Source organism: Pogona vitticeps, chromosome 5 (assembly GCF_051106095.1).
Source record: "Pogona vitticeps strain Pit_001003342236 chromosome 5, PviZW2.1, whole genome shotgun sequence".
NCBI lineage: Eukaryota > Metazoa > Chordata > Lepidosauria > Squamata > Agamidae > Pogona > Pogona vitticeps.
Genome location: NC_135787.1, coordinates 9,600,943 through 9,627,135, shown reverse-complemented (window position 1 = coordinate 9,627,135; position 26,193 = coordinate 9,600,943). Strand labels below are relative to the sequence as shown.

At 42.5% G+C, this 26,193-nt stretch overlaps 1 protein-coding gene across 5 annotated transcripts in view; it reads right to left on the bottom strand.

The window, feature by feature from the left end:
- SEPTIN11 (septin 11) overlaps positions 1 to 26,193 on the bottom strand; it is a 112,780-nt gene that overhangs the window by 32,439 nt on the left and 54,148 nt on the right. For all 5 annotated transcript variants that reach the window (XM_073002060.2, XM_078394484.1, XM_073002055.2 and 2 more), the window contains exons 4-7: positions 19,073 to 19,259; positions 9,140 to 9,301; positions 3,449 to 3,545; positions 690 to 858 (exon numbers count right to left, since the gene is read on the bottom strand). In XM_073002060.2, coding sequence (XP_072858161.1) covers positions 690 to 858; positions 3,449 to 3,545; positions 9,140 to 9,301; positions 19,073 to 19,259 — 615 coding nt within the window. The remainder of the gene's footprint in view (positions 1 to 689; positions 859 to 3,448; positions 3,546 to 9,139; positions 9,302 to 19,072; positions 19,260 to 26,193) is intronic.

The window sequence follows — 26,193 nt, the reverse complement described above, 5'->3', positions numbered from 1 at the left end:
GCATTTTTACTATTAACCGGCTTCAGAGTCCCTGTGCCGTTCCTTCTGCTCATTTGTCATGAAGAGAAAACCAAGGACGTCTATGACTATCTGCTAAAGAGCCAGAAAATAAGCGACTATCCCACAGAATAAACGAAAGAGGCAATAGGGACGGGGAGGGACGGGGATTTTTGAAAAGAAAACCAATTCGAGTTCCTTGAAATGCAAAATCCCACCCCTAACATTCTGTTTGTTCCTTGGCACAATCAGAGAGAGCACAAAATTCACCCAGCCCTGGACACACATGAATATTAACTAGTACCATTCTTTGGCCTCAAAAGGGGAATCCTTGAATTAGCATCTCACTCTGTTTCTTTAATAACACACGGGGCAATTTGTGGAATAAGAAGAAGGATTAACATTCACATAGTTCTTTCTAGCTTTGAAATGCTTTTTTGTTCCGCCTCTTTATGCAATTATCACAGCCTGAAAGGTACATCTGTATGATTGATTGTCTGCAGAGTGAAACAGCTTGCATAACACTCTCTTGTGTATTTGTGGAAGAGCCAACATTAAAAGTCTAGGGAGTTCTTGATTCTTCATTCAATCTCTTAGCCATTACATCACATCTACACTGAAATCCTTGTAACATCTGAGGCACGGCTTGTATCAACGCTCTGCTCTTTATATACAGGGGTTTTGCAGCTCACCTGAATGGTTTGCTGTCAGGGTCCGTGTCTTTGAATCCCATTTCTTCAAGTTTGCAGCGGCGATAAAGCTCGTAATGTCGGCTGTGAGTCTGCTCCCGCAGGTCTTCCATGTTTACTCTTATCAGCATTTCACGCAACTTGACAAAGTCGCAATGGTTTTCGTTTTCAACTGCAAAACAGATGGGGACGAGGAGGCATAACAGAAGTGGAGGCTTCCTCACAAATTTCAGTCAAGCATTCGATGGGACATTACCCCCCCTGCTAGAAACCCCTACTTTCCTTTCCTTCTCATGAAAGCCCTTTCTTTCTCTAAAACTATACTACTTCGAAAACTGCTTTAGGTTTTCCTGATTTCCCCCATCACTCCAAAGGATTTTCTTAAACACTTCACACTCACTGTTTCGTTACATTCATTACAAATGTGCTCCACCACTGAAAACAGTTTGTCGTGTCGAGACGTAAGTGAGGGCATTTTCTGCTATGGCACCCCAACGGGAATGGGTGCGTGATTGGAGGTTCCATTGACACCAACATTGGGATCATTTTGGTGCTGACTCGAGACACACTTATTTATTAGAGGCTTTATTTAGGGTTGAGAATTGTGGCCTGTACAGGTTTTAAGTGTTTTTATTTTTTTTTATGGTTGAAAGTTTCAATATTGTGTTGCTTGATTTTAGGTAAAGGTTCCCCTTGACAATTTTTTTTTGTCTAGTTGTGTTCGACTCTAGGGGGCAGTGCTTATCCTTGTTTCTAAACCGTAGAGCCAGCATTTTATCCGTAGACAGTTTCCGTGGTCACGTGGCCAGTGCGACTTAGACAAGGAACGCTGTTATCTTCCCACTGAAGTGGTACCTATTTATCTACTCGCATTTTGCATGCTTCCGAACTGGTAGGTTGGCAGGAGCTGGGACAAGCAACGGGTGCTCGCTCCGTCACGTGGATTCGATCTTACAGCTGAAGATCTACAGACCTTACAGCACAGAGTCTTCTGCGGTTTAACCTGCAGCACCACCACATCCCTCTATACTTGATTTTAAATTGTATTAAATACCTTATGTTTTAAAACTGTTTTATACAGCTTTGTAACCCAGACTGAGATCCTGTGATATAAGGCAGCCTATAAATAAATAAAATAAATATAACCGTCCTAGCAAGGCAGACCAGTATGTGTGGATTACATATTGGAAAACATGAGGCAGAGAGTGAATGACTTGCTTAAGAAAACTGAAATTCAGGAACCACTACAGAGGCCCCAACATCACACTAGGCAACGAAATTCAGCAGCAGCTGTAGCTGCTCTGCAGAGCATTCTCTCACACCACAGTTCCTGGCGGTTTTCTTCTCCTTCCCTTCCAGAGGTACATAAGAAGACCAAAAGAGGTGGGACATTTTGGTACATCTGCCATCTCTAATTTTCAGTAGCACGGTTTGGTTGTCAGTAGTAGCTACAGTGGGGGCGGGTTACAGAAATAGCTTTTTTTTTTTATCTTCACCCATGTGTTGAACATCCCAGCCTTACAGAAAAAGGAGACAAAGACATTATTGCCCCCATGCTCCAGCAGTGGCTCCTCATCAGACTCTTGATGCTGACTACATGAAACAACACCATTTTTAAACAGCAGGGTAACCCTTCCATTACTGGTGTATCCCCATGATTCTAGAAGGATGGCCATAAATCTTGCATGCCAGAAATGCTAACCAGGAATCAACTATATGTTATGTTTTTTTGTAGTTTCACATGTTTTTGTTATTTATCTATTATTCTGCTTGTTGTGAACCACCCAGATGAACGTACTGCATTAATGGGGCAGTATATAAAGCTAGGGACGTGGTGGCGCTGCGGGTTAAACCGCAGAAGCCTCTGTGCTGCAAGAAGACCGGTAGTTGTAAGATTGAATCCACGCAACGGAGTGAACTCCCGTCGCTTGTCCTAGTTCCTGCTAACCTAGCAGTTCGAAAGCATATAAGAATGCGAGTAGATAAATAGGAACCACCACGGTGGGAAGGTAACGGCGTTCTGTGTCTAGTCGCACTGGCCACGTGACCATGGAAACTGTCTACGGACAAAATGCTGGCTCTATGGCTTGGAAACGGGGATGAGCACTACGCTCTAGAGTCCAACACGCTGGACTAAATGTCAAGGGGAACCTTTACCTTTTTATATAAAGCTAATAAAATAAATGAAATAAAATAAACCAAGCTACAAAATCATCTTCAGTACTCAGCAGATATAGCAAGAGACTTAAGTTCCACGCTTTCTTATTCCCTCCTGAGTTCGTTTCTAAGGTCCATTGCTCTCTGCACACACAGAGCTATTCTTTCTGTGCCAAGGTAATAAATATGCACCTCCATGCGTCCACAGGAGCACATATATGGATTCACAGGACTGCTATAGGTCAGCATCCAAAAGCTCAAGCCACTGGCTATGGGTGGCACTCCAGAGGGGGCAAGACACGTGTTACTGAAAGAGGACATGGGCAGCCGTTTATGAAAACTGGATGGAGTTCTGAAAGCAATTTGCAAGGCACTTGTCCATGAAGGGGAAATAATAAACAAGCCACAGGGTGCATGCCAACTCTCTGGTGCATCTGACACTGTGGTTCGGATGCCAGCCATCCGTCCAAGTGGTCTTCGCTTCTTTGCTTCCTGCTGGCTTAAAGAAAGATGAGTTGTAACATCCAACGGGACAGTGCAGTGGTGGGGGGGTGAAAAACGCTGAACAAGCAGTTTTGTCCCCACACCATGCTCTGTCTACATACCTTGCACGATGCCCCATGGATACTGCCTGGCCTTAGCCATCTTATTGCCGATTTTAACTTCTTCAGTGCTGCCAACAACAGCAAATGGGAGATGGACCTGCGGGGCGAAAGGAAACAGAAGGTCATAGGCAGTCTCTGTTGTTTTGCCAGACATGCTTCCCTTGAACAGAGGTGGGGAGGCAGGGAAGGAAATATTCTTTTGTGACAACTGCGCTGGCTCATGCTGATTTAAAGCTATTCAAATATCTCTAGAACTCAGCTAAAGTCTTTGAAGGGGGGAAATCAATGACAGTAAGTGCTGGATCAAAAAAAAATCTACTTCCCCAGGAATTCATTATGAATCTCCATATTTGCATTATGCAATAATATTTGGAGGCAGCTCGTGATGAAAACCCTCATGCCTCCAACAGAAAAGGGGTAAGAAAGTACATGGAGAATGATCCCTAATTATAGAGATCTTCACTCAGCCCCTTCTTTTACCTGTGATAATTCTACCACTACTGTGTGCACCTTTTTGGACATCTCTTCGCCTATTTCTGAAAACACAAGATGAGATTCCCAGGTAGCTGAATCCTGATTAAAATTCTGCATTTCACCTCTTCTGTTTTTCTCAGGGATTAGTGCGTACCTTCAGCCTGCTCATGAATAACCTAGAGATTTTTTGCTTCTTTGTTTGTTTACACATGGCATGTATGGTAGGAAATCATTATAGTCATCCCCAAACAAATTCTGGTTCTTATAGTCTCTAAAATTCACAGCATATATAGCTCTACCCCAAACCTCCCTCATCACCTGATCCGCGTAAAGCAAATACAGTGGTGCCTCACTTAACGAGTGCCCAGTTGAGCAATTAAATCGCTTAACGAGGGGCTCTGGCCATCACTGGAGCATTCGCTCAGCGATGGCCCCTATGGCGTTTTTTCGCTTTGCGATATTCGCTAAGCGATTCGCTTAGCGAATATCGCATAACGAAGCAGGGGAGAACAGCTGATTGGTGATTCCAAAATGGCCATCGGAAGGTCCGCGCCACATTTTCGCGCCCTGCCCTCGCTTACCGAGGGTGCGAAAATGGCGGCACTATGGAGGAAGATCACTTAACGGTGAGTTTTAAAGCCATAGGAACGTGTGAAGCAACATCATCACCAGTGATAATTTGTAACTGAAATTTATGCCAACAGAATTACAGTGGTGCCGCGCTTGACGATTACCTCGTTAGACAAGGAAATCGCTTAACAATGAAGTTTTTGTTTTAATAGGGGAAAATTGCTTCACGATGATCAGTTCCCTGCTTCGGGAACCGATTTTTCACAAAACGACAATCAAAACAGCTGATTGTCGGGCTTTCAAAATGGCCACCCGCTGTGTAAAATGGCTCCCCGCTGTGTTTTAGGATGGATTCCTCGCTATACAGGCACTGGAAAATGGCCGCCCTATGGAGGATCTTTGCTGGACGCTGAGGTATTTCGCTCATTTGAACGCATTGAACTGGTTTTCAATGCATTTCAATGGGATTTTTACTTTCGCTTGACGACGATTTCGTTCTACAGCGATTTTGCTGGAACGGATTATCCTCGTCAAGCGAGGCACCACTGTATACTGGAGTAATGTTTTTAATTCAATTCCAGACATGACATTTTCTGTGGAGATGCACAAAGGGAGATCATCATCCATATCTTCTATTCCTCATCATTTAAAAAAAAAAAGAACATCTGAATTAGATGTGTGTGTTCTCATAACCCCTTGGGAACACATAATGGCTGCAAGAACATTCCCAGCACAGTGGTGCCTCGACTTACAAATGTCCCTGCTTACGACCATTTCGAGTTATGACCAGCTCCGGCCACAACTTTTTTGCTTCTATTTGCGACCGGAGCTTCAAGTTTCGATCAAAAAAAGGGCAGGGAAAAAAGGTGAGGAATTCAAATTGCTAACTGTAGGTGGTGATGAGGCTGCTTCTTTGTAGCTCTTTCGCCCCAACAGTTAGAGAGTGTGCAATTAGAGGAGGCTTCGGACTACCTGGTAAGGTAAGGTGCTGCTTTCTACTTTTTAAAAACTGTTCTGGTGGGTTTTGCAGTGTAGTATTGGGCTGGGTGGTGGGATTATGTTTCTATGCTGTGATGGGTCTTGCAGGGTTGATTTGTTTTTTGGGGTATTTTCCCCATTTCCGATGGGTATTGCAGGGTCTCTTTGCTTTCTGGGGGTTTTCCCCCCATTTCCGATGGGTCTTGCAGGGTCTGTTTGCTTTCTGGGGGTTGCCCCCATTTCCGATGGGTATTGCAGGGTCTGTTTGCTTTCTGGGGGGTTTCCCCCCATTTCCGATGGGTATTGCAGGGTCTGTTTGCTTTCTGGGTTTTTTTCTCCCATTTCCGATGGGTCTTGCAGGGTCTGTTTGCTTTCTGGGGGTTCCCCCCCTATTTCCGATGGGTCTTGCAGGGTTTGTTTGCTTCCCCCTTGGCCCGAATGGATGAATCACATTTCTGATGGGTCTTGCAGTTTGTTTGTTTTCTGGTGATTTTCAACGCATTCCTATGGGAAATGGTGCTTCGACTTACAACCATTTCAAGCTACGACCGGAATTCCAGAACCAATTAAGTTCATAAGTCGAGGCACCACAGTAATTAAAAGACGGATGGGAATCAAAACTTGCCCTGAGAAAGGAGTGGTCACAGGAGAACATCATGAGTCAGAGAACTCAGAACTGTTTGCTTTTTCTGTGTTTCATATCTACACAATGTGTGCAACTTAAAATACTGTTCATCCACAGCAAGAGTAGGTTCTGACATTTCCGGGGGGTGGGGCAGGTCTGAATGCAAGGAAGGTTCTTCCAGCCAACCTATCCATTTTCTAGGCTTTCTTAACAAGAGGAAGAAAAAGCGAACATAATAAAAAGAGGCAGGCAGCCACTTTGTGTTGCAAGGCCCTGAAGCCAGCCAGCCAGCCAATGGAATCTCTCGAGGGAACATTCATCAGCCTTCCTTCCAAAAATGTCAAGAGTATTTATTTGAACAAGCACAGCGGCAGTAATTACGGATGATGGGAAAACCATGTGCACATATGTGTGTGCTGGCAAAAACACAGCAACATGTAGGGGAAAACACCTGTATTCTTACTCTTCTCAGTAAGAAAACCTACTGAATGGACATCCGACACAATATTGGACTTGACAAGCCACCATTAAAATCATCTCTGCTTCAGAACGTCATTACACTACAGGCACACAAGTGCTGCAAAACGAAAAAAGACACCGAATGTCCAATCACTGTTTGCGTGTCATGTGTTTAGAAGCGCCAATCACTGTCTATCTTACTAACCGGAGTGGCCACTGTTTGGGATGATGTGATGTCTCAACCATAGCTTGGAAAATCCACTTTAAAAAAAAAAAATTAACTCCTCAAATCCCACTTTGGATGGACATTCTAATAGCTAGATAATTAAAGACCCCTTCCAACTCAATTATTCTATGTCTACAAAAAGACTGAAAGAATTTGGCATGTTTAGCCGTGAGAAAAGAAGACAGCCGGGTGATGTGATAACACTTTTCAAATACTCAAAAGGCTGTCATGCAGAGGAGGGGCGGGATCTGTTCTCGATCCTCACAGAGTGCAGGACATGCAACAATGGGCTCAAGTTATAGGAAGCCAGATTTAGGTTGAATATCAGGAAAAATGTCCTAACTGTTAAGAGAAGTAATGTATTAGTGGAACCAGTTACCTCAGGAGGTGGTGGGTGTTCCAACACTGGAGACATTCAAGAGAAACTTAGACAACCACCTGGCAGATATTATTGGATTTGTATTCCTGCACTGAGTAGGGGGTTGGTCTTGGTGGCCTTAAAGGCCCCTTACAACTTCACTATTCTATGAATCTATGAAAAAGGTAATTCTTCCAAGCTAGGGTGTGAACAAAGTCCCAGGTTCATTCCTGATACAAACATTGAGGACTACATGCTCCAGCAGTAAATTTTGCTGGAAGGCCATTTCAACAGGGCAAAAGGCAACCCACAGATTGCCCCTCTTTCTGTGTCTCCTAGCCTTTGGGCACATCTTATTGCTGCAGATCCTTTCTCTGATTTTGAAGTTGGGAGTTTACAGTGACTTGGGTAAGTGGCATCGTTCAGAAGGCTAAATTTAGCCCAAATCTCTTGCTAAGCATTTCTGCATGCAATCCATCCCTTGCTGAGCTTCCATCCATACAAAGCACTGACACACAACAGACACAGACATACAAGCACAGAGGCCTGGCATGAACAGAGCACTCAGTTTCTTCCTGCATTTCCTAAGCTTCTAACCAAAACCCCAAAACCACTCTGGAGCTTTTGGAATTTACCAGGAAACAGCAACTGAACTTCAGCCTAAAAAAAGAAGCTCATCCATCCGCCGCTTAGCCATAAAAGATGCTCTAGAGATCCTTCCCCATCCAGGATATTATGTGTTCAGACCAAACAGCCAAAACCAAGAGGAAACAAGGTCTGCATTTTTGTCTCCCAAGAGTCATCCAGGTGGTGTTTTAATTATGCTGTGTGCAATTCTGAAAGGTTGGCTCACATTTTGGGGTAAAACCAGAGGCCATGCTAAGTTCTGGGAGCTGGGCCAAGGTTGGGCAGATGGGTGGAGAGCAGTTCTTGATGTAAAGCCACAGGACAGCTGCATGTAGGACTTTTCGGTGGACAAAGCAATTGATAATGGCCTCCTCCACCCCTCTGTCTGTGCCTCTTTTGAGAAAATCAACGAGATCAGGTCTTGCTTGACACCATTAGAGCAATCAGGCGTGAATGACCGGGAATGATCCCAGTCACCTCTTTAAGGCCATTTAATTCAGGTTCCGTCATCTTCTCTGGCTTTGATCTGATTGACATCTTTTGCAATCAGCACAGCTGAAGAGCAGTAGAGTCATAAAATGCCAGTTCCAACACACGGCCATGAACAAGCCTACACAGATGGTCAAAAATCCCCCATGCTCACAGCAAATGGTACAGAGGATGTGTTTTTCCAGTCACACACAAGCAGACAGCAATAAGTGTGGTTAAAATGGTCACCTGTTTAGGCTCACTAGAAGTATAGAGTCAGGGCAGCTGTCACTAACCTGGATATGCCGTGGAAGTAAAAAGCATCTAATCTTTTGTACACAACTACACAAGCCACTTTAGAGAGATTCTCATCTTGTAAAACACACCCTACCCCCAAAAAAGTTCACTATGTGTGAGTGCCCACAAGCAGTTACACATACAAAGGCAAAACCTTCAATTACCGACTGCATGCATTTGATGAAGTATCCTTTTGTTTGTCAAGGTTCAAAGAAACCACAACAAATGTTAAGTTTATACGAGGGCACACAACTCTATGATCTCTTATTGCTGTTTTGCTTGGAGAGACACCAAGGTCTCTGAAGCAGAATTTTCAGCCTCACTGGCTTCACACAAAGACAAGTTGCATTAGATAAACCCATAAGGAGTGACCGACTGGGTATATTTCTGTTCTGTTTGTTGACCCATTCAGGAACATCTAACTCTTCCGAATACAGAGAAATAAGATAACAAGGTGGGGAAAGGCACACCATTCTTATGGACAGCTTCAGATTGGGGGCTGCTGTCATTGTACTAGACTGCATTCAAGGTGTGTTCAACTTAGAAAGGCAAGGAGGGACACAAGGCAATTTTTCTGCCGGAAAAGACATGAGACAAGTAAAGACTTACACTCATTGTAGCATTAATCTCAGCCACTGTCTCTTCATCGGTCGGGAACTGATAGATCTGGACTCCGTTGCTAACCAGTTCACTCATGATTTTGCTCTTGAATTTATGCAGCTCATTTTTCGCAATGGTGTCAGCTTTGGCTATAATAGGGATAATGTTCACCTACAACGGAAACAGAGAATAAGTTACAATATTGCACCAGTGTCATATGATGGAGAGAAAGCAAGGAGAGCCATCTGCAATGGCATGTGAGAGATATAAACTGAAAAGAGTCTTCCCTCCTTCCCTCCATGTAACATCAAAAGAGTCAACATTTCATGCTCCTAGTTTGGTAGAAGTAATGAAAGGGTTAACATTCAACATTGAAAAATGAATACAGTGCACTATTTCTAGAGTGTTCAAAGTGCTATACAGTGGTGCCTCGCTTAGCGATCGCTCCGTTGAGCGATGAAATTGCTTAGCGATGGCGTTTTGGCCATTGCCAGAGTGATCGCTTAGCGATGGTCCCTATGGGGAAAAATAGCTTTGCGATGATCGTGGAGAAGCGATCATCGCAAAGCCCCCATTTTCGGCCAGCTGATCAGCGGTTCCAAAATGGCAGCCGGAAAAACATAACAGCCGCCCGCTGTTTTGCCTCGCTTTAGAGGCACCGAAAATGGCCGCCCCTATGGAGGATCTTCGCATAAGGTCAGTTTCTAAGCCTATAGGAACGCATTAAACACGTTTTAATGCGTTTCTATGGGCTTTTTTATTCCATTTAGCTATGAAATCACTTAGCAACATTTTTCCTTGAACGGATTAACGTCGAGGCACCACTGTATATCCTTACAGCAACTCTGCAAGAAGAGCCTCATGGCAAAGTGGTTAAACTGCAGTATTGCAGTCATGACTCTCCTCACGACCTGAATTTAATCCTGAAGGTTCTCAGGTAGCCAGTTCAATGTTGACTCAACCATCCATCCTTCTAGGGTCAATAAACTGAGTAGCAATCTCGTTGTGGGGGTGAGGTGTAATTTGTAGACTGCATAATTAAATGATAAGCTGCCCAGACAGTACTGGGGTGGTATATAAGCAACAACTTTGCTTTTTTTGCTTTTGCAAGATAGGTCATTACTACTGCGATCAAGTTGCCATTCAAGAGATTATGGTTTATATAAGATGAACTAGTAAGGTCGTGGCAGGGTATCAAAAGGATGATGAGGAAGAGAAAGTAGCTATGGAACCTCTTGATTTTCTGCTCGGCTTCTCAGCCATTATGTGTTATACTATCAAACAAGGATCCACCTTGGCAGAAAACCAGTATTAACATTCTTAGTCTAACTTCACCTCAAGATCTTGTAACAGTCTGGTAAAAAATAATAATAAATCAAAGATACAAGATGTATGAGCCATCTTGAGTAAGCACCTTACCAAAAAGATGAGATTATTTCCTATACAGCCTTACAAAGGCCCAATAGGTGCGTGACAGCTTGGAAAAGCTTGCCTGGTGGAGACAAACTGCACACAAACAAGCCTACGGTATTTATGATAGGCTGCCTTGACAAAATGCTGGTCATTCAAGGTGCAGAGAGGCAAAGTGGCCTTCCTCTCCTTCATCGCAAAATCAGTGGTTCTGACTTTGGCCCTCCGGATGTGTTGGACTAACTCCCTGAATCCCTCCTCATTGGCTACGCTGGCGGTACCTCTGGAAACTGAAGTCCAAAACCACCGGATTGTGAAAGCTTGGGAATCACTGTTATGCATGCACACACTACTCAACAGACAACTCTGTTTCCTTTCAAAGTATTGGTGTAACAGACCCTTTGCATCTGCAAGTCCTCTCTGCACGCAGAAGGAGTAGAGATAACGAACTTGGTCCTGGCTGGGTGCTGAAATTTTTCCCCACTACTATCCATTGAATTTGAGAGCAAGTCCTTCTCCAGCTGAGTTATAATGGAGAGACGCCCAGCATATGATTTGGCACAGAAAGCTGTCATGCTTTGATCTTGTGCTCTGGTCTTCGTCAAGGAAAAACTTCAGTCCTTTGCTTTCAGCGGGACAATATAGGCAATCTGCCTGTATGACTCACAGCCCTCTGTGCTGCTATCCTATATTGCACATAAAACAATCTATGAATGTAAGCTGCCTCACCTTATCTTCATGGTAAGTCTACCTCCAACATTGATTATTGCATGTAAACCTACCCTGTTTTCTCTTTTCCTCCACACAGATATTGAGTAAAGTCCTCTTGCTTTGTCTACTAAATTGCATCAGAGCACATTCACTAAATCAATGGAGATTTGTTGAGTTGCCTGCAGAGCAGCCCTATCTGAGTCTACAGAGCATATGGAGGATTTGACTCACCAAATCCCCACTGAATCAATGGGCCTACTCTAGTGTGATTTACCGTCATAAGCAACAGGATTTTGGCCATTGTTCATTAAATTGCCTCTCCCATTAATCTACCCAGGCTTTATTTTTTGTCATGTGAATAATCCAGTCTGTTCATGAGGAAATTGTCACTCAAATGGGAAATGCAAGCCTTTCCAAAGTCATCTTTTCATTTCCTGCTTCTCCCTTTTTTATTTTTCCTTTTCTTTTTATATATATATATGAGCAGTGCCAAAAGAGGGAAAAATCTATTCATTTGCATTTCAGAGTACAGGAGACAGCCTGAAATAGAAGTCACATACAGACAAGTTATTGCTTCCTTTTAGCTTTACAGAGCTGTGAGCAGGAAATACCACACCACAGGGTAAGGCAACCATTTCACACACAAAACAGGAGATAACGGTCAGTGAAATACTTGAAAAGAATTTGCAAAGGTGACATTGGACCGCTGAGCCTTTTGGGTGCTAACTGTGGACATGTACGGATGCTGTTCATGTGAGGGAGAAAGCAGAAAAAATATTGTTCTATCGCACCTGGAAACCTGCCTGAAATCCACTGGGAATTCGGTGGCCTATAATAACAATACTAAACATGTAAATACTAAGAATGTAACGAAAACGAAATATTATCAAAGCTGTGCAAGCCAGTCTGGTGCATTGTTCGACTGGAACTTGGGAAATCTAGCCACAAAAATCTTTGGATGGCGATAGACCAGTAAGTCTCTCCATATGACTTACTTCACAGAACAGTTGTGAGGAGAGAGCCAGGGGTATAGCCATGTAGGCCACCCGGAGCTCACTAGCTCAATTCTGGGAGAAAGGGGGTACATGAGTAAAGCAAACAAAATTGGTGGGAATGTGAGAGATAACTCCTTCATGGATTGCTGCCTTGTCGTGGCGAAGGGGCTTGAGTAACTCAGAGAAGCTATGGGCTATGCCGTGCAGGGACACCCAAGACGGACAGGACATAGTGGAGAGTTCCGACTAAACGCAATCCACCTGGAGTAGGAAATGGCAAGCCACTCCAGTATCTTTGCCAAGAACGCCCCATGATCAGAAACAAAAGGCTAAAAGATATGACGCTGGAAGATGGGCCCCTCAGGTCGGAAGGCGTCCAACATGCTACTGAGGAAGAGTGGAGGACAAGTACAAGTAGCTCCAGAACTAATGAAGTGGTTGGGCCAAAGCCGAAAGGACGCTCAGCTGTGGACGTGCCTGGAAGTGAAAGGAAAATCCAATGCTGCAAAGAAAAATACTGCATAGGAACCTGGAATGTAAGATCTATGAACCTTGGGAAGCTGGAGGTGGTGAAACAGGAGATGGCAAGAATAAACATCGACATCCTGGGCATCAGTGAACTAAAATGGACAGGAATGGGCGAATTCAGCTCAGATGATTATCATATCTACTATTGTGGGCAAGAATCCCGTAGAAGGAATGGAGTAGCCCTCATAGTCAACAAAAGAGTGGGAAAAGCTGTAATGGGATACAATCTCAAAAATGATAGAATGATGTCAATACGAATCCAAGGCAGACCATTCAACATCACAATAATCCAAGTTTATGCACCAACCAGCATTGCTGAGGAGACTGAAATTGAACAATTCTATGAAGATTTACAACACCTTCTAGAACTGACACCAAAGAAAGATGTTCTTCTCATTCTAGGGGACTGGAATGCTAAAGTAGGGAGCCAAGAGATAAAAGGAACAACAGGGAAGTTTGGCCTTGGAGTTCAGAACGAAGCAGGACAAAGGCTAATAGAGTTTTGTCAAGAGAATAAGCTGGTCATCACAAACACTCTTTTCCAACAACACAAGAGGCGACTCTATACATGGAAATCACCAGATGGGCAATATCGAAATCAGATTGATTATATTCTCTGCAGCCAAAGATGGAGAAGCTCTATACAGTCAGCAAAAACAAGACCTGGAGCTGACTGCGGTTCTGATCATCAGCTTCTCATAGCAAAATTCAAGCTTAGACTGAAGAGATTAGGAAAAACCACTGGGCCACTCAGGTATAATCTAAACCAAATCCCTTATGAATACACAGTGGAAGTAAAGAACAGATTTAAGGAACTAGATTTGGTGGACAGAGTGCCTGAAGAACTTTGGATAGAGGCTCGTAACATTGTCCAGGAGGCAGCAACGAAAACCATCCCAAAGAAAAGGAAATGCAAGAAAGCAAAGTGGCTGTCCAACGAGGCCTTAGAAATAGCAGAGAGGAGAAGGGAAGCAAAATGCAAGGGAGATAGGGAAAGTTACAGAAACTTGAATGCAGACTTCCAAAGAATAGCAAGGAGAGACAAGAGGGCCTTCTTAAATGAACAATGCAAAGAAATAGAGGAAGATAACAGAAAAGGAAAGACCAGAGATCTGTTCAGGAAAATTGGACATATTAGAGGAACATTTTGCGCAAAGATGAACATGATAAAAGACAAAAATGGGAGGGACCTAACAGAAGCAGAAGACGTCAAGAAGAGGTGGCAAGAATACACAGAGGAATTATATCAGAAAGATTTGGATATCCCGGACAACCCAGACAATGTAGCTGCTGACCTTGAGCCAGACATCCTGGAGAGCGAAGTCAAGTGGGCCTTAGAAAGCCTGGCTAACAACAAGGCCAGTGGAGGTGATGGCATTCCAGTTGAACTATTTAAAATCTTGAAAGATGATGCTGTTAAGGTGCTACATTCAATATGCCAGCAAGTTTGGAAAACTCAACAGTGGCCAGAGGATTGGAAAAGATCAGTCTACATCCCAATCCCAAAGAAAGGCAGTGCCAAAGAATGCTCCAACTACCGTACAATTGTACTCATTTCACACGCTAGCAAGGTTATGCTCAAAATCCTACAAGGTAGGCTTCAGCAGTATGTGGACCGAGAACTCCCAGAAGTACAAGCTGGATTCCGAAGAGGCAGAGGAACTCGAGACCAAATTGCTAACTTGCGCTGGATTATGGAGAAAGCCAGAGAGTTCCAGAAAAATATCTACTTCTGCTTCATTGACTATGCGAAAGCCTTTGACTGTGTGGACCACAGCAAACTATGGCAAGTTCTTAAAGAAATGGGAGTGCCTGACCACCTTATCCATCTCCTGAGAAACCTATATGTGGGACAGGAAGCAACAGTTAGAACTGGTCATGGAACAACTGAGTGGTTCAAAATTGGGAAAGGAGTACGGCAAGGCTGTATATTGTCCCCCAGCTTATTTAACTTATATGCAGAATACATCATGCGGAAGGCTGGACTGGAAGAAACCCAAGCCGGAATTAAGATTGCCGGAAGAAATATCAACAACCTCCGATATGCAGATGATACCACTCTGATGGCAGAAAGTGAGGAGGAATTAAAGAACCTTGTAATGAGAGTGAAAGAGGAGAGTGCAAAAAACGGTCTTAAACTCAACATCAAAAAAACTAAGATCATGGCCACTGGTCCCATCACCTCCTGGGAAATAGAAGGGGAAGATATGGAGGCAGTGTCAAACTTTATCTTCCTGGGCTCCATGATCACTGCAGATGGAGACAGCAGCCCTGAAATTAAAAGGCGCCTTCTTCTTGGGAGGAAAGCGATGACAAATCTTGACAGCATCTTGAAAAGCAGAGACATCACCTTGCCAACAAAAGTCCGAATAGTCAAAGCTATGGTTTTTCCTGTCATGATGTATGGAAGTGAGAGCTGGACCATAAAGAAAGCAGACCGCCGAAGAATTGATGCCTTTGAATTGTGGTGCTGGAGGAGGCTCTTGAGAATCCCCTGGACTGCAAGGAGAACAAACCTATCAGTTCTAAAGGAAATCAACCCTGAATGCTCACTTGAAGGACAGATCCTGAAGCTGAGGCTCCAGTACTTTGGCCATCTCATGAGAAGAAAAGAGTCCTTGGAAAAAACCTTGATGTTAGGAAGGTGTGATGGCAAGAGGAGAAGGGGACGACCGAGGATGAGATGGCTGGACAGTGTTTGCGAAGCAACCAACATGAACCTGACACAACTCCGGGAGGCAGTAGAAGACAGGAGGGCCTGGCGTGCTCTGGTCCATGGGGTCACGAAGAGTCGGACACGACTAAACGACTAAACACACACGTGAGAGATAAATGGAATTAATAATAACCATAAGCCTTAGGCTAACACTCTCGCCACTCCTCATCACGCCTGCAAGCGGGGAAAAGATCAGAAGCATCCACTTTGATTTTGTTAACTACAGTTTCCCATTAAGTGTGAACCTTGACATTACAAAATCGTAGATTGGCAGAAATTCGAAGGGATCCATAGGTCATCTAGTCTGATTCCCTGCCCATCTAAAATGTTTCCATTTCTTAACTAGAGTTTACTGAAGGCATCAAGCTCCATAAACATGTGTTTGGAACTATCTTATTATAACAAACCAGAGTTAAGACTAATCACAGTTTGTCTGGGCATAACGCTAAACTGTAGTTAGTTAACAATAGAAGGAAAAGCTTCTAATTTCTAATGGTTGTACTGGTAGCAAAGATGAAGGTGCACAAACATGAGGTTTGCATGGATTCTGTCCTATGCATGTGTGTCTTTTATTGTGCCTGGAAAAAGCTACTACATACCCTTGACCTTTTAGATTAATATCACGTTAAAACAAATGAATAACAGACACAGGTATGCTGAGAAATTATGGTGGTTAAGTTTACAGTTTATATGCATAACTTTTTAGAACATGCCACAGAATTCTGTGAGTCTGTCTTCCAAATCAGCCCATGGGATTGTGATAAAGCAGGGAAGGGTAATTGGATATTTCCAGATGTTTCTTACATTACAGCTGCTATAATGCCTTACTGCCTCACCAACAGCAATGGTGGCACACTATGGATTGCCAAGAGCAATCCCCTTCCAGTGGAAGCAGAGAACATTTTTAAAGGTAGCTAGGAAAGTTAATATTTGACCTAGAAATGAAGAGGTTTTTAAACTACAGACAGTGCTTTAAAATCCTCTTATATTATATAAACGGGCACTTCCTGAGGATGTTGCTAATCTTTGTTTGGAGGAAAAGCAAATATTTGTGCCAAAATTACAGACATTTCCAGCAAATCTCTGGTGCCTGTGTGGGAAGGGAGCAGGGTGGGTGGGGGAGAATCCAAAGATTCTTTTTAATTGCTCTCATTAAGAAGCACTTCTGGTTGAGAAAGACCTGCTTCAAACCCACCTCAACAATCATGAAAGAACGGGACTTTCTTATTAATGAATAATTTCAAAATTAGAACCTGAATGTTACAAAGACAGTATTTTAGCAGAAATACACCACTAACTCTCTATCCTGGGCATCTAAGGTGTCCCTCAATAGTATTTGAGCTTTCAACAGAAGAATCTTAGATCCTATGGTAGTTTTTCCCTGTAGCTCTGGTAAAATATTTTTGGGAAGCAATATAAGGCATTTTGGCCAAACCAAGTAGCTAGAAGACTTACTGCATGTAATGAAACTACCTCTCCCATTTGATGTGTGAAGAACTGTTTCCTATACAGTAATTAACATTTCTATCCAGCAACCCGCATGTCATCAGAAAAAAATGACGTCTGAAAATAATCAGTGTGCCATTAAAGAGCAAGCTAAACATAAGAGCTGCTTTTAAGAACATTCCAATTCATCATTTTGCTTCCAAAAGGAACTAGCCACTAGCTGTGCTGACTGGGGATTCTGGGATTTATAGACCAAAAGGTATCTCCTGCCCCTGCCAGCACGAAGTATGGTCTGATGGTTGTGGAAACGCACAAACATTGCACAAATGTGATGTAATAGCAAGCATGTTCCCATCTGCCCACACCCAGTGCTTAGGAAAGCTGTTCCATTTAGGTAGTAGGCATCCTTCAGTCTCGAGAGACTATGGTAACACGCTCTGAATAGAGGTCTTGGAACAGCATCTAGTGTGGCTGAGAAGGCCAATTCGAGAGTGACCATCCCTTCCACACTGAAGACAATCTGTCCCCTGTCCAGCTCCCTGATTTTGCTGGTTTCGGGACTGCCTCTTTGCCTGGGTCTGCTGGAGAAGGGTCTCTTCAAATTGGGAGAGGCCATGATGCACTGCCTGCCTCCAGGCTGAACGCTCAGATGTCAGGGTTTCCCATCTGTTGAGATCCATTCCTAATGCTTTCAGATCCCACTTGCAGATCTCCTTGTATCGCAGCTGTGGTCTCCCTCTGGAGTGCTTTCCCTGCACTAATTCTCTATACAGGAGATCTTTTGGAATCCAACCGTCAGCCTTTCTCACAACATGCCCAAGCCAACTTAGACGTAGAAGTCCATTTAGGTACCACGGCTAAAACCCATGGAAAAATCCACCCTCCATGAATTTTGTTTTGTTTTAAGCCAGTCATGACCATCTCATTTCATGCTACTGAATAAATTAATTGCGAGTTGTGGGAAGAAATATTTGCTTTTTGACTTCTGTTTACAAGCAGATGAGTGAACTTTCTGAATCCGGGAGCAGGATATTAAAAACAACAACAATTTTCTCCCACTCTTCAGTGCATGGGTGTGTGTGTGTGTACCAAGCTACTACAAATTGCAAGAAGAATCACACAGCTGAATGACTTTCTGTGTTGAAACCAGGAACACAACAAGAACTTGCTGTGTATAAAAAAAAAAATAACTGTTCAAAAAGAAGGCTATGGAGCTAATGCCTCTTCTTGACACATCGTTTTCTATTTGTAAGGAGCTTTATATATGAAGGAGCAGTCAGGCATGTGATTTCCATACTTGCAGCCTCTGACTTGCAAGGACAAAGTCTGCCACTTCATCAGCTCTTTCTGTGATGGAGGCCAAATACGGCAAGAACCTACCAGTAATTCCACCCAAAGCTTTGAAAGTCACACATCCGTGCCAATATTAAAACTGTTATTTTTCAGTCAAGCTAGGAGGATCAGCAAATTGATTCATCTGAGCATCTAGAACTGCCATACTGAAAGTGAAATTAATAATAGGGTCATGCTTCAGATTTGGAATTTATTCTGAAAACAGTCTGTATCCAAACTGATCCAAACCAAATCATGGAAACCCAAATCGGTGCTCAAGTGAAATTCATTTAAACTGATTTACAGTGCATCTCGTCCGAGTGGGGAAGACACTGAACAAGTGGCCTGTGTGTTTATAGGACAGCTGCCCAGGAGCTAACGGTGGATGGGGAACTTCGTGGTTCCTAAATTCCCTACTTTAAGTTCTTTATCTTTAAATCAAGCTTCAGATGGGCAGCTTTTCAAAAAAAAAAAAAAAGGACATGTCACCATCCTACAAAACCACAACCCGCATTTTAAAAGATGGGTTTCCCTCCTCTGTATAAGCAAGGGAGAAGATCTCTCTCACCATTTTTGGTGAGGAGAGGAACAGCTATTTTATCACCGCTCTACCAGAGATAACCTTAGGTGACCTCACTGTAATGGGCTGGTCCTGACTTTTCTGTAGAACTTCCAGCTCTCAGGCACAGTTGCCCTGGTAAGTCCCAGCAAATCAAGTGCCTCTTCTACCATCCCCTCCTGCACAACAGAAATCCTTATACAACTGTGCAGCTGGCCAGGCAGCATCGGTGAGTATCAGTGTACCTTACTATCGAGTTTCTTCATGGTGACCAAATCAAGAGATTTCAGCGAATGCCCAGTTGGTGCAATGAAATATAAGCACGCATGAATCCTGGTGTCGTGGTAATTATACAGGGAGCGCTTGATCTTCAATTCTTCCTGCAGGTAGGCCTCAAACTGGGCATCTATGTATTCCACGATGGGCTTGTAGCTGAAAACAGAAGAACCACCAGAATTCAGATTCATTAACAACTGCTATTATTTACAATACTTTCTTTGAGATGACGAGCCATTGTCTTAGCTTGAGAGGCAGTTTCAGAGACATAGTCTACACAGTGAGTTGTGAGGAGAGCTTGCATTTTGTCTGACGTGAACACTTTTTATTCCCTCACAGTACAATCGTATAATCACAAGACCACTCCGGTAACATTCATCTACCCCTCGAAGATACCTGTGAAAAGTTCTGCAAGCCTACATCGCAACTTATACACTAAAAGAAAGATACGGGTAGCAGTATTAGAGGCAGATGGTTTGGGTCTGTCTCAAGTTTTTTTTTTTCTGACAACCCACCCACCACCTGCCTGCTATCTTGTGAAATCACAGCAAATACAGGTCATGATACTGGATTTATTTGCTCAAGTTTTTGTAACACATGTCACACATCATTATGGCTCCTGGCATTCTACATATGGCTGATAGTGCCGTGTGGGAGAAATGTGATCCCTCCTACACACAAAGTCTGTAGTTCGTCCTTGCTCAGAGACAGACAAGAGTTGTGGACCCTAACACAAGCTTGTAGGTCTTGCTTGGGTGAGCCTATATCCCACAGCCACCTCTGAACAGCCTTTTCTTACATGTTAGCTCAAAGCAAGACGACAAGCTTATGTATCAGCCAGGTCCCACATTTAGTTCGCTTGGAGAAATATTAGTCACAGGTAGATTTTCAACTATAGATGAGCCCTTCCTGTCAAAACAGTTAATAATTAGCAGGGAGCTGATGTGATTGAGGGCCTGGTTATCAGGACATCCTATTTACATATTAAAAGATAAATTTAAAAGTCCCTAAAAGCTTCTTAGTGTCCTGCTTGTTACAGAGAGCATTTTATAGGAAAAAGGAAGACACCCTATCAAGGATTTCAATCTTAAAAAGTAAACATCCAGCAATAAATTAACATTGCTACTGGTGTCACAAAAGAAGTTTCTAAGGTTATCCATTTTAAGACAAGAACTGCATTTTGGGAAGAAGGCTTGATACTTTAATTGAAAACAAATGACATACGTATACAGAAAACATTTTGAGTACAAATTATAACAAAGTGGCCAACAATTCTGAAGACTCTATAAATATCTAATTTCATACCTTCGCCTCCACAATATTCAAAGCTGGATATTTGTTCAGGATCTAACACAGAGGTCCTAATCATTTTGCCATGAAAGAAGACCTGGACTATTCTGGACATGAAAAGACATTCCACCAACCAGCCCCGTCTCACCAGAAACTCTGCCGTGCTTTCTCTCACTCTGGGCTGAAATTCAAAGCAGATCTGGCCAGTATAGTTATTATTATTGTCTGTCTATTTATTATCTTGGGGTTTGGGTGCATAACCTTCTACTTGTGATTACATTAATGGAAAACACAGCCAATACACAGTTCTATGGCACTTTAAAGATTAACAAAAACTTAAGTATGAGCTTTTGTGGACGGTGCTATATATGTAGTTAAACTTGTTAACTACAGACAACTGCTGCTAACTGAGTCAAAGGACTGGGCGTTTGTGGCATTGATGAAGTTCACATATTTTTCTTGTGTAGGAACGATAATACACAGAAACCATAATAAATTAATTTAAAGCTCTGTTTATAACAATAAATGTATCAATCTTTAAGATGATACTGAACTGATTCCTTCTGCAAACTTGCATGGCTATCTTTTAGCAAACAAGGCAAATCTTTAGAAAATTAAATGTTTTTTTTTAAAAAAGATGTTTATTTTAATCAAAAGATTACACACATTTCCATTTCTTTTGCCACTGTCTCACAACAGAATAATCTGAATTATGGTAAAGTCACAGTGGCGAACTCTTTTAGCCTATGAGGCTGGCCTTTCTTCCTAAAGAGCCAGAATCCCACCCCTGAAATTCCTACACCCACAGCAAGCTTAGCATGCCAAAAGTTTTCAACGCAACCCAATTTTGACGCTGTGGGCCTAGTCAGATTGGGTTAGCATTGCAACAATCCTCTGCTGTTAACAATCACAGCGATAAAATTTATGAACCTCTAATAGTTATTGTAGCACATGGGAGAGAGCCTGCATCAGTAAAGACATCCAAAATACACAGCCTCTGATTATAAACTGTAGCTGTGCATGCAGTCAGTGGGGAAAGGGGGAAGAGGTAATGGGTGGGTTCCCAATGGGTCTTAGGCCTGAGGTAGCTTGGACAGGCAATTGTGTCTGTTCCTGCCACATAAACAAGAGAGAGGCAGGCAGCTGGATTCTCTCTCGGATTCCTTTCTTCGTGCAGAAAACCTTTAGCCTGAAATGTGGAGATGATGCAGCGCATTGTAATGCTAACACCCTATCTTTGTGGGTTTGTGCAAAGCTGTGGAATGCAGAAGCTGAGGGAAAGTCCAAAATGGGAGGATAGAGAACGCAGGAAAAAGGGGAAAAAAGGAATGGAGGAACAGACAGTGGCGGGTGAGAAAGGCTGGGGATGAGCAGAAGAACAGGGGGGTGCGGGTGGAAAGAGGACATTAAGAAAACTAGAAGAGAGGGGGGGAATACACACAAAAGGTCTGAATATTCAGGATATTATAATGAGGACCAGGGTGCTCCACAGTTGTTGCTGGGTTTTTGTGTTGTTGTTTTTTTGTAATCACCGTACAATCCAGATTCTGTATGAATGACATATATCTGCATGATTTATGATGATTTGTGCAATAGATTCTCCATGTTACTTTTTGCATAATTTACTCTGGTTTCCATTAGCACCGGAGGGAGTGAAAAGTTCTCTGAAGCATTAAAGTCCTATCATAAATGACTGCAAATCTTGTTTGCCCCCCCTCTGGTTTCTACCAGCAGGTAACACCCATGCTTTTCAAGAAGTCTAGAAGCTTGCTTAGGGAAGAAGCACTTCTCCACACAAAACTGCATTGTGAGTTCTTTCCACACTTACAAAACAATTTCGCATGTAAGATTGCAGAGATCAACAGTAAGTGCTAGACACTATTTATTTATAGCCAACTGTGTTAGTTGGCTGAGTGATAGGAGCAATAACTTAGCTTACAATTTATTTAAATTTAAATTATGCATTAAGTGTTAGAAATAAGTTGGAAATTAAGCTATTATCTTAGGTTTAAGTTGGATGATAAACTTAACCCTCTTACATTACTTTACTGTAATGGGGAAAAAAATCCTGAGAAAGGGCACTGATCCACCCTGACATTCTCCAAGTACCACCGAGGTTGTCCAATCCTTGAGCCATAAAATCACAGAGTTGGAAGGAGCCTATAAGGCCATCAAGTCCAACCCCCTGGTCAAGGCAGGAATCCAATTAAAGTGTATCTGGTTGATGCTATATAATGTTCTCTTGAATGCTACCAGTGATGGGCAGCTCATCACCTCGAATTGATTCCACTGTGGCGCTGCTCTAACAGTCAGGAAGTTTTTCCTGATATTCCACTGCGATCCGGCTTCCTGTAACAATCTCCATTGGCTTTCAACTCCACCCCACCTGATCCTTCAGTTGACGGTGGCGAAGTCTGAGAAGCAAAAATTGAAGGCTGACTTTCCTAAACAGTTTGTCTACTACTACAACAATGACAACAACAACTTTTTGATGATGATGATGATGATGATGATGATGATGATGATGATGATGATGATGATGATGATGATGATGATTATTTCTTCTTCTTTTTCCACAGGATGCCAGAGTTGAATATAAAGAATTGAAAAAACTAATAAAGTACAGAGACCTGGCAATGGAAACATCTCACCTTTGGAAGAAACACACTTCAGTGGTCCCCATAGTCATTGGGGCTTTGGGAACAACATCAAGAAATTTCACACAGTATTATAAACAGTTGCAGTTCTCAGAAATCACACCACCATGAGAGCTACAAAAAACGGCAATATTAGGAAAAGCATACATATTGGGCCAATATTTAACAGATACTTAGGTTTTTGGTTAAAACCTGTATCTGCTATATAATACCAGTCAATGTTTTTATAATTTTGATTGACTGTGCCTGGTGTTTTAATAATAATAATAATAATAATAATAATAATAATAATAATGATGATGATGATGATGATGATGATGATGATGATGGTGGTGGTGATGATGATGGTGGTGATGATGATGGTGGTGATGGTGATAAAGGAGGAGGGGGAAGAAGAGGAGAAAACCACGTTCTCCAGCCCTGTGCCTGACCTTTTCATACATGGGAAATCCTTCCATGAGTGAGACAAGTATCTCAGAATTTGCCACTGGCTCACGGCTGTTTGGGCTGAGGGCTTTGTTCACGGGTGCAACCCATGTTAGGGAGGTGTGATCTCCAAGAGTTATGTCTCAGGTGCTTGTGGGTTCCCCTTTTAAAATCACCCTGGACCTTTCAGTCTCATACAATAGCTGCTGCCACCTACCTACAACCATAAATCTCTTCCGATCATCGGTCCTCCTGAGTTTGCAAACCTGATCCTACAAACTGGGGTGGGGCTGATCTTTTTCCCCCATAAGTGTTTGCTTCTCCTGTTTAAAAACAGAATACAGTAGGACCCCTGTATCCGCAGGAGAGATTGATTCCAGGTCCCCCTGTGGATGCTGAAAAATGCAGATTATAGCGAACTCTATTATTATAGGGAATGTGTGAAGATTCTCGGTCATCCAGGTGAGGTTATCTGGAAGTTCACTGGTGGCAACTTGACTTATTTCTGATTAGGTTGAAATGTTTCATGACTCATCCAAGCAAATTCTTAAGTCTGAGGAGAGTTGGTAGGAGATCCCCGATATATCCTCCACATTGGTTTCACTTCCCTCTGGTCTGACTAGATAGAGAAGGACTGCAGAAGTAGTATTTTCACACACACACACACACACACACACACACACACAGAGAGAGAGAGAGAGAGAGAGAGAGAGAGTCCATTATCCTTCTAACAAGCCTATTTGGACCAGGGGGAAGTGGAAGTGAAACCAGGGTGGAGGATATATCAGGGATCTCCTACCAACTCTCCTCAGACTGAAGAAGCTACTTGGATGAGTAGTGAAACATTTCAACCTAATCAGAAAGAAGTCCAGTTGCCATTACTCAATTTCCAGATTATAGAGAATGTTGTACACAGCATGCTCTCTAGCTCCCACTAGTGGCCAATTCTGGGATCTTCATAATTCAAAAAATATATTTTGAGGATTTTTCTTTTAATATTTTCAGACTGTGGATACTGATCCCACAAAAATGCTTTCACTGATTGTCAGCTCATATCTAGGTAATTAAATAGACAGAGAAGATGTTCCATTACTTCTTAAACTACATCATTATAGATGAAGTGTAGATTACAGTAAATAAGAGCAGAACGCTTTATATCTACCCAGATGTAAATTTCCAACGAGTTTAATGAGGCATACAGCCCAGTACGTGGATATAGCATTGTATCCTTAATTATGAGCACTTAATGAGGTGGGAGTCGCAGTGCAACCTAATGCAATGGCTTACATAACAAACTGAATTTCTACATTTAAAACATTATTTTGCCCATCTATTCAGAACTCTCAGTAGGGTTTACTCCCAGATATCTGAGTGCAAGACTGAACTTTGAGTGTCTTCTAATCACAGCCTCCTTCTCTCCAAACAAAATATCTCCAGGACTATGTATTTTAATGAAAAGTAAATACGCTTGCACAGAAATAAATAAACCTTTTGGAGAAAAAAAAAAGACAGACTGTACGTGTCATTAATAAATATATAAACTTAGACCTAGAAGGAAAAAGACTGTAAGATTTATTTCTGAATAAATCTGCATCTGTTTGCACTGTTAAGCCATCGCATCCTAAGAACACATTTTCTGGGGACACTTTGGGTCCTTTTAAGGAAAAAGGCTGGGTGAAGATATTTTAAATTAAAAAAAATAAAAGTGTTGGTACATGTGCAGAGTGCCAGACTTTAAATGTATGCAGACCTTGCAGCCTTCCTTGTTTTATTAGTCTTAGAGTGCAAGTTTAAAAGTTTTTAAACCAGCAGATAAGAAAGACTGCTTTCAAGGAAGCAGTGGTTTCCTTTGCTTCAAGACTTTGCTTTGGTTCTCTCCTGTTCTAAACCAGACAGCACAACATCTCCTTGATCTGGCTTAGGAAACTAAACATGTACTCTGTGAAAAAACTGCTGGGGTCCAATTAGGAATGAGAAAACTAGAAGAAGTGTGAAGAGATGACAGCTAAAACTGTAAGGGAGTAGGAGAGGAAAAGCATAAGAAAGGTTTTGTTGAGCTACGTGGGAAGCTGTTTTTTTCAAAAAAAAATTTACGTAGTTTTTTTTTCGTATCTCTAAAACTCAAGGAAGGATGGTGGGCAGCAATAAAATAATGGATGGGATTTTTCTATCCCCTTCCACCCCAGAAAGAATTCATTTTCATTACCTAAATAAACCAGCAGGTTTAACTTGACTGTCGAGATTTGCCTGCTCTGACGTATCTGAAGTTGATTTAACCGCTAGCTAAATGGTTAACCCTTTTCCTATTACCTTCCCCGTTAACTGCGGACAACAGGGACATGAATTTATTCAAAGACCTGCATAGACTTCATCCCGCCCAAACGAAGTCACCGTCCTACAGAAGATGGATGGGCTGCAGATAATTGGCAGAAACGGGTGTGTTTATTGAAATACTTCCTTGTTTCTCTCTGCCTGCAGGTGTGTGACTGTTTTGTTTCTACGGCAGTCTATGACTCTCTTCAGTAATGAATGCAACAGGACCCCTCTCAGTATTAGCTAGACATATATGGTTGTCTTAGATCATCAGTTCATTGGGCTCAATAATGCCCATCACATGCAGCCCTCCTGGATTGTCTAGATATTGCCTTTCCCAGTTTTGATGCCCAAAGTCCTCTTCACACAGACCATCAGTGTGGTGTAATGGTTATAGTGTCAGA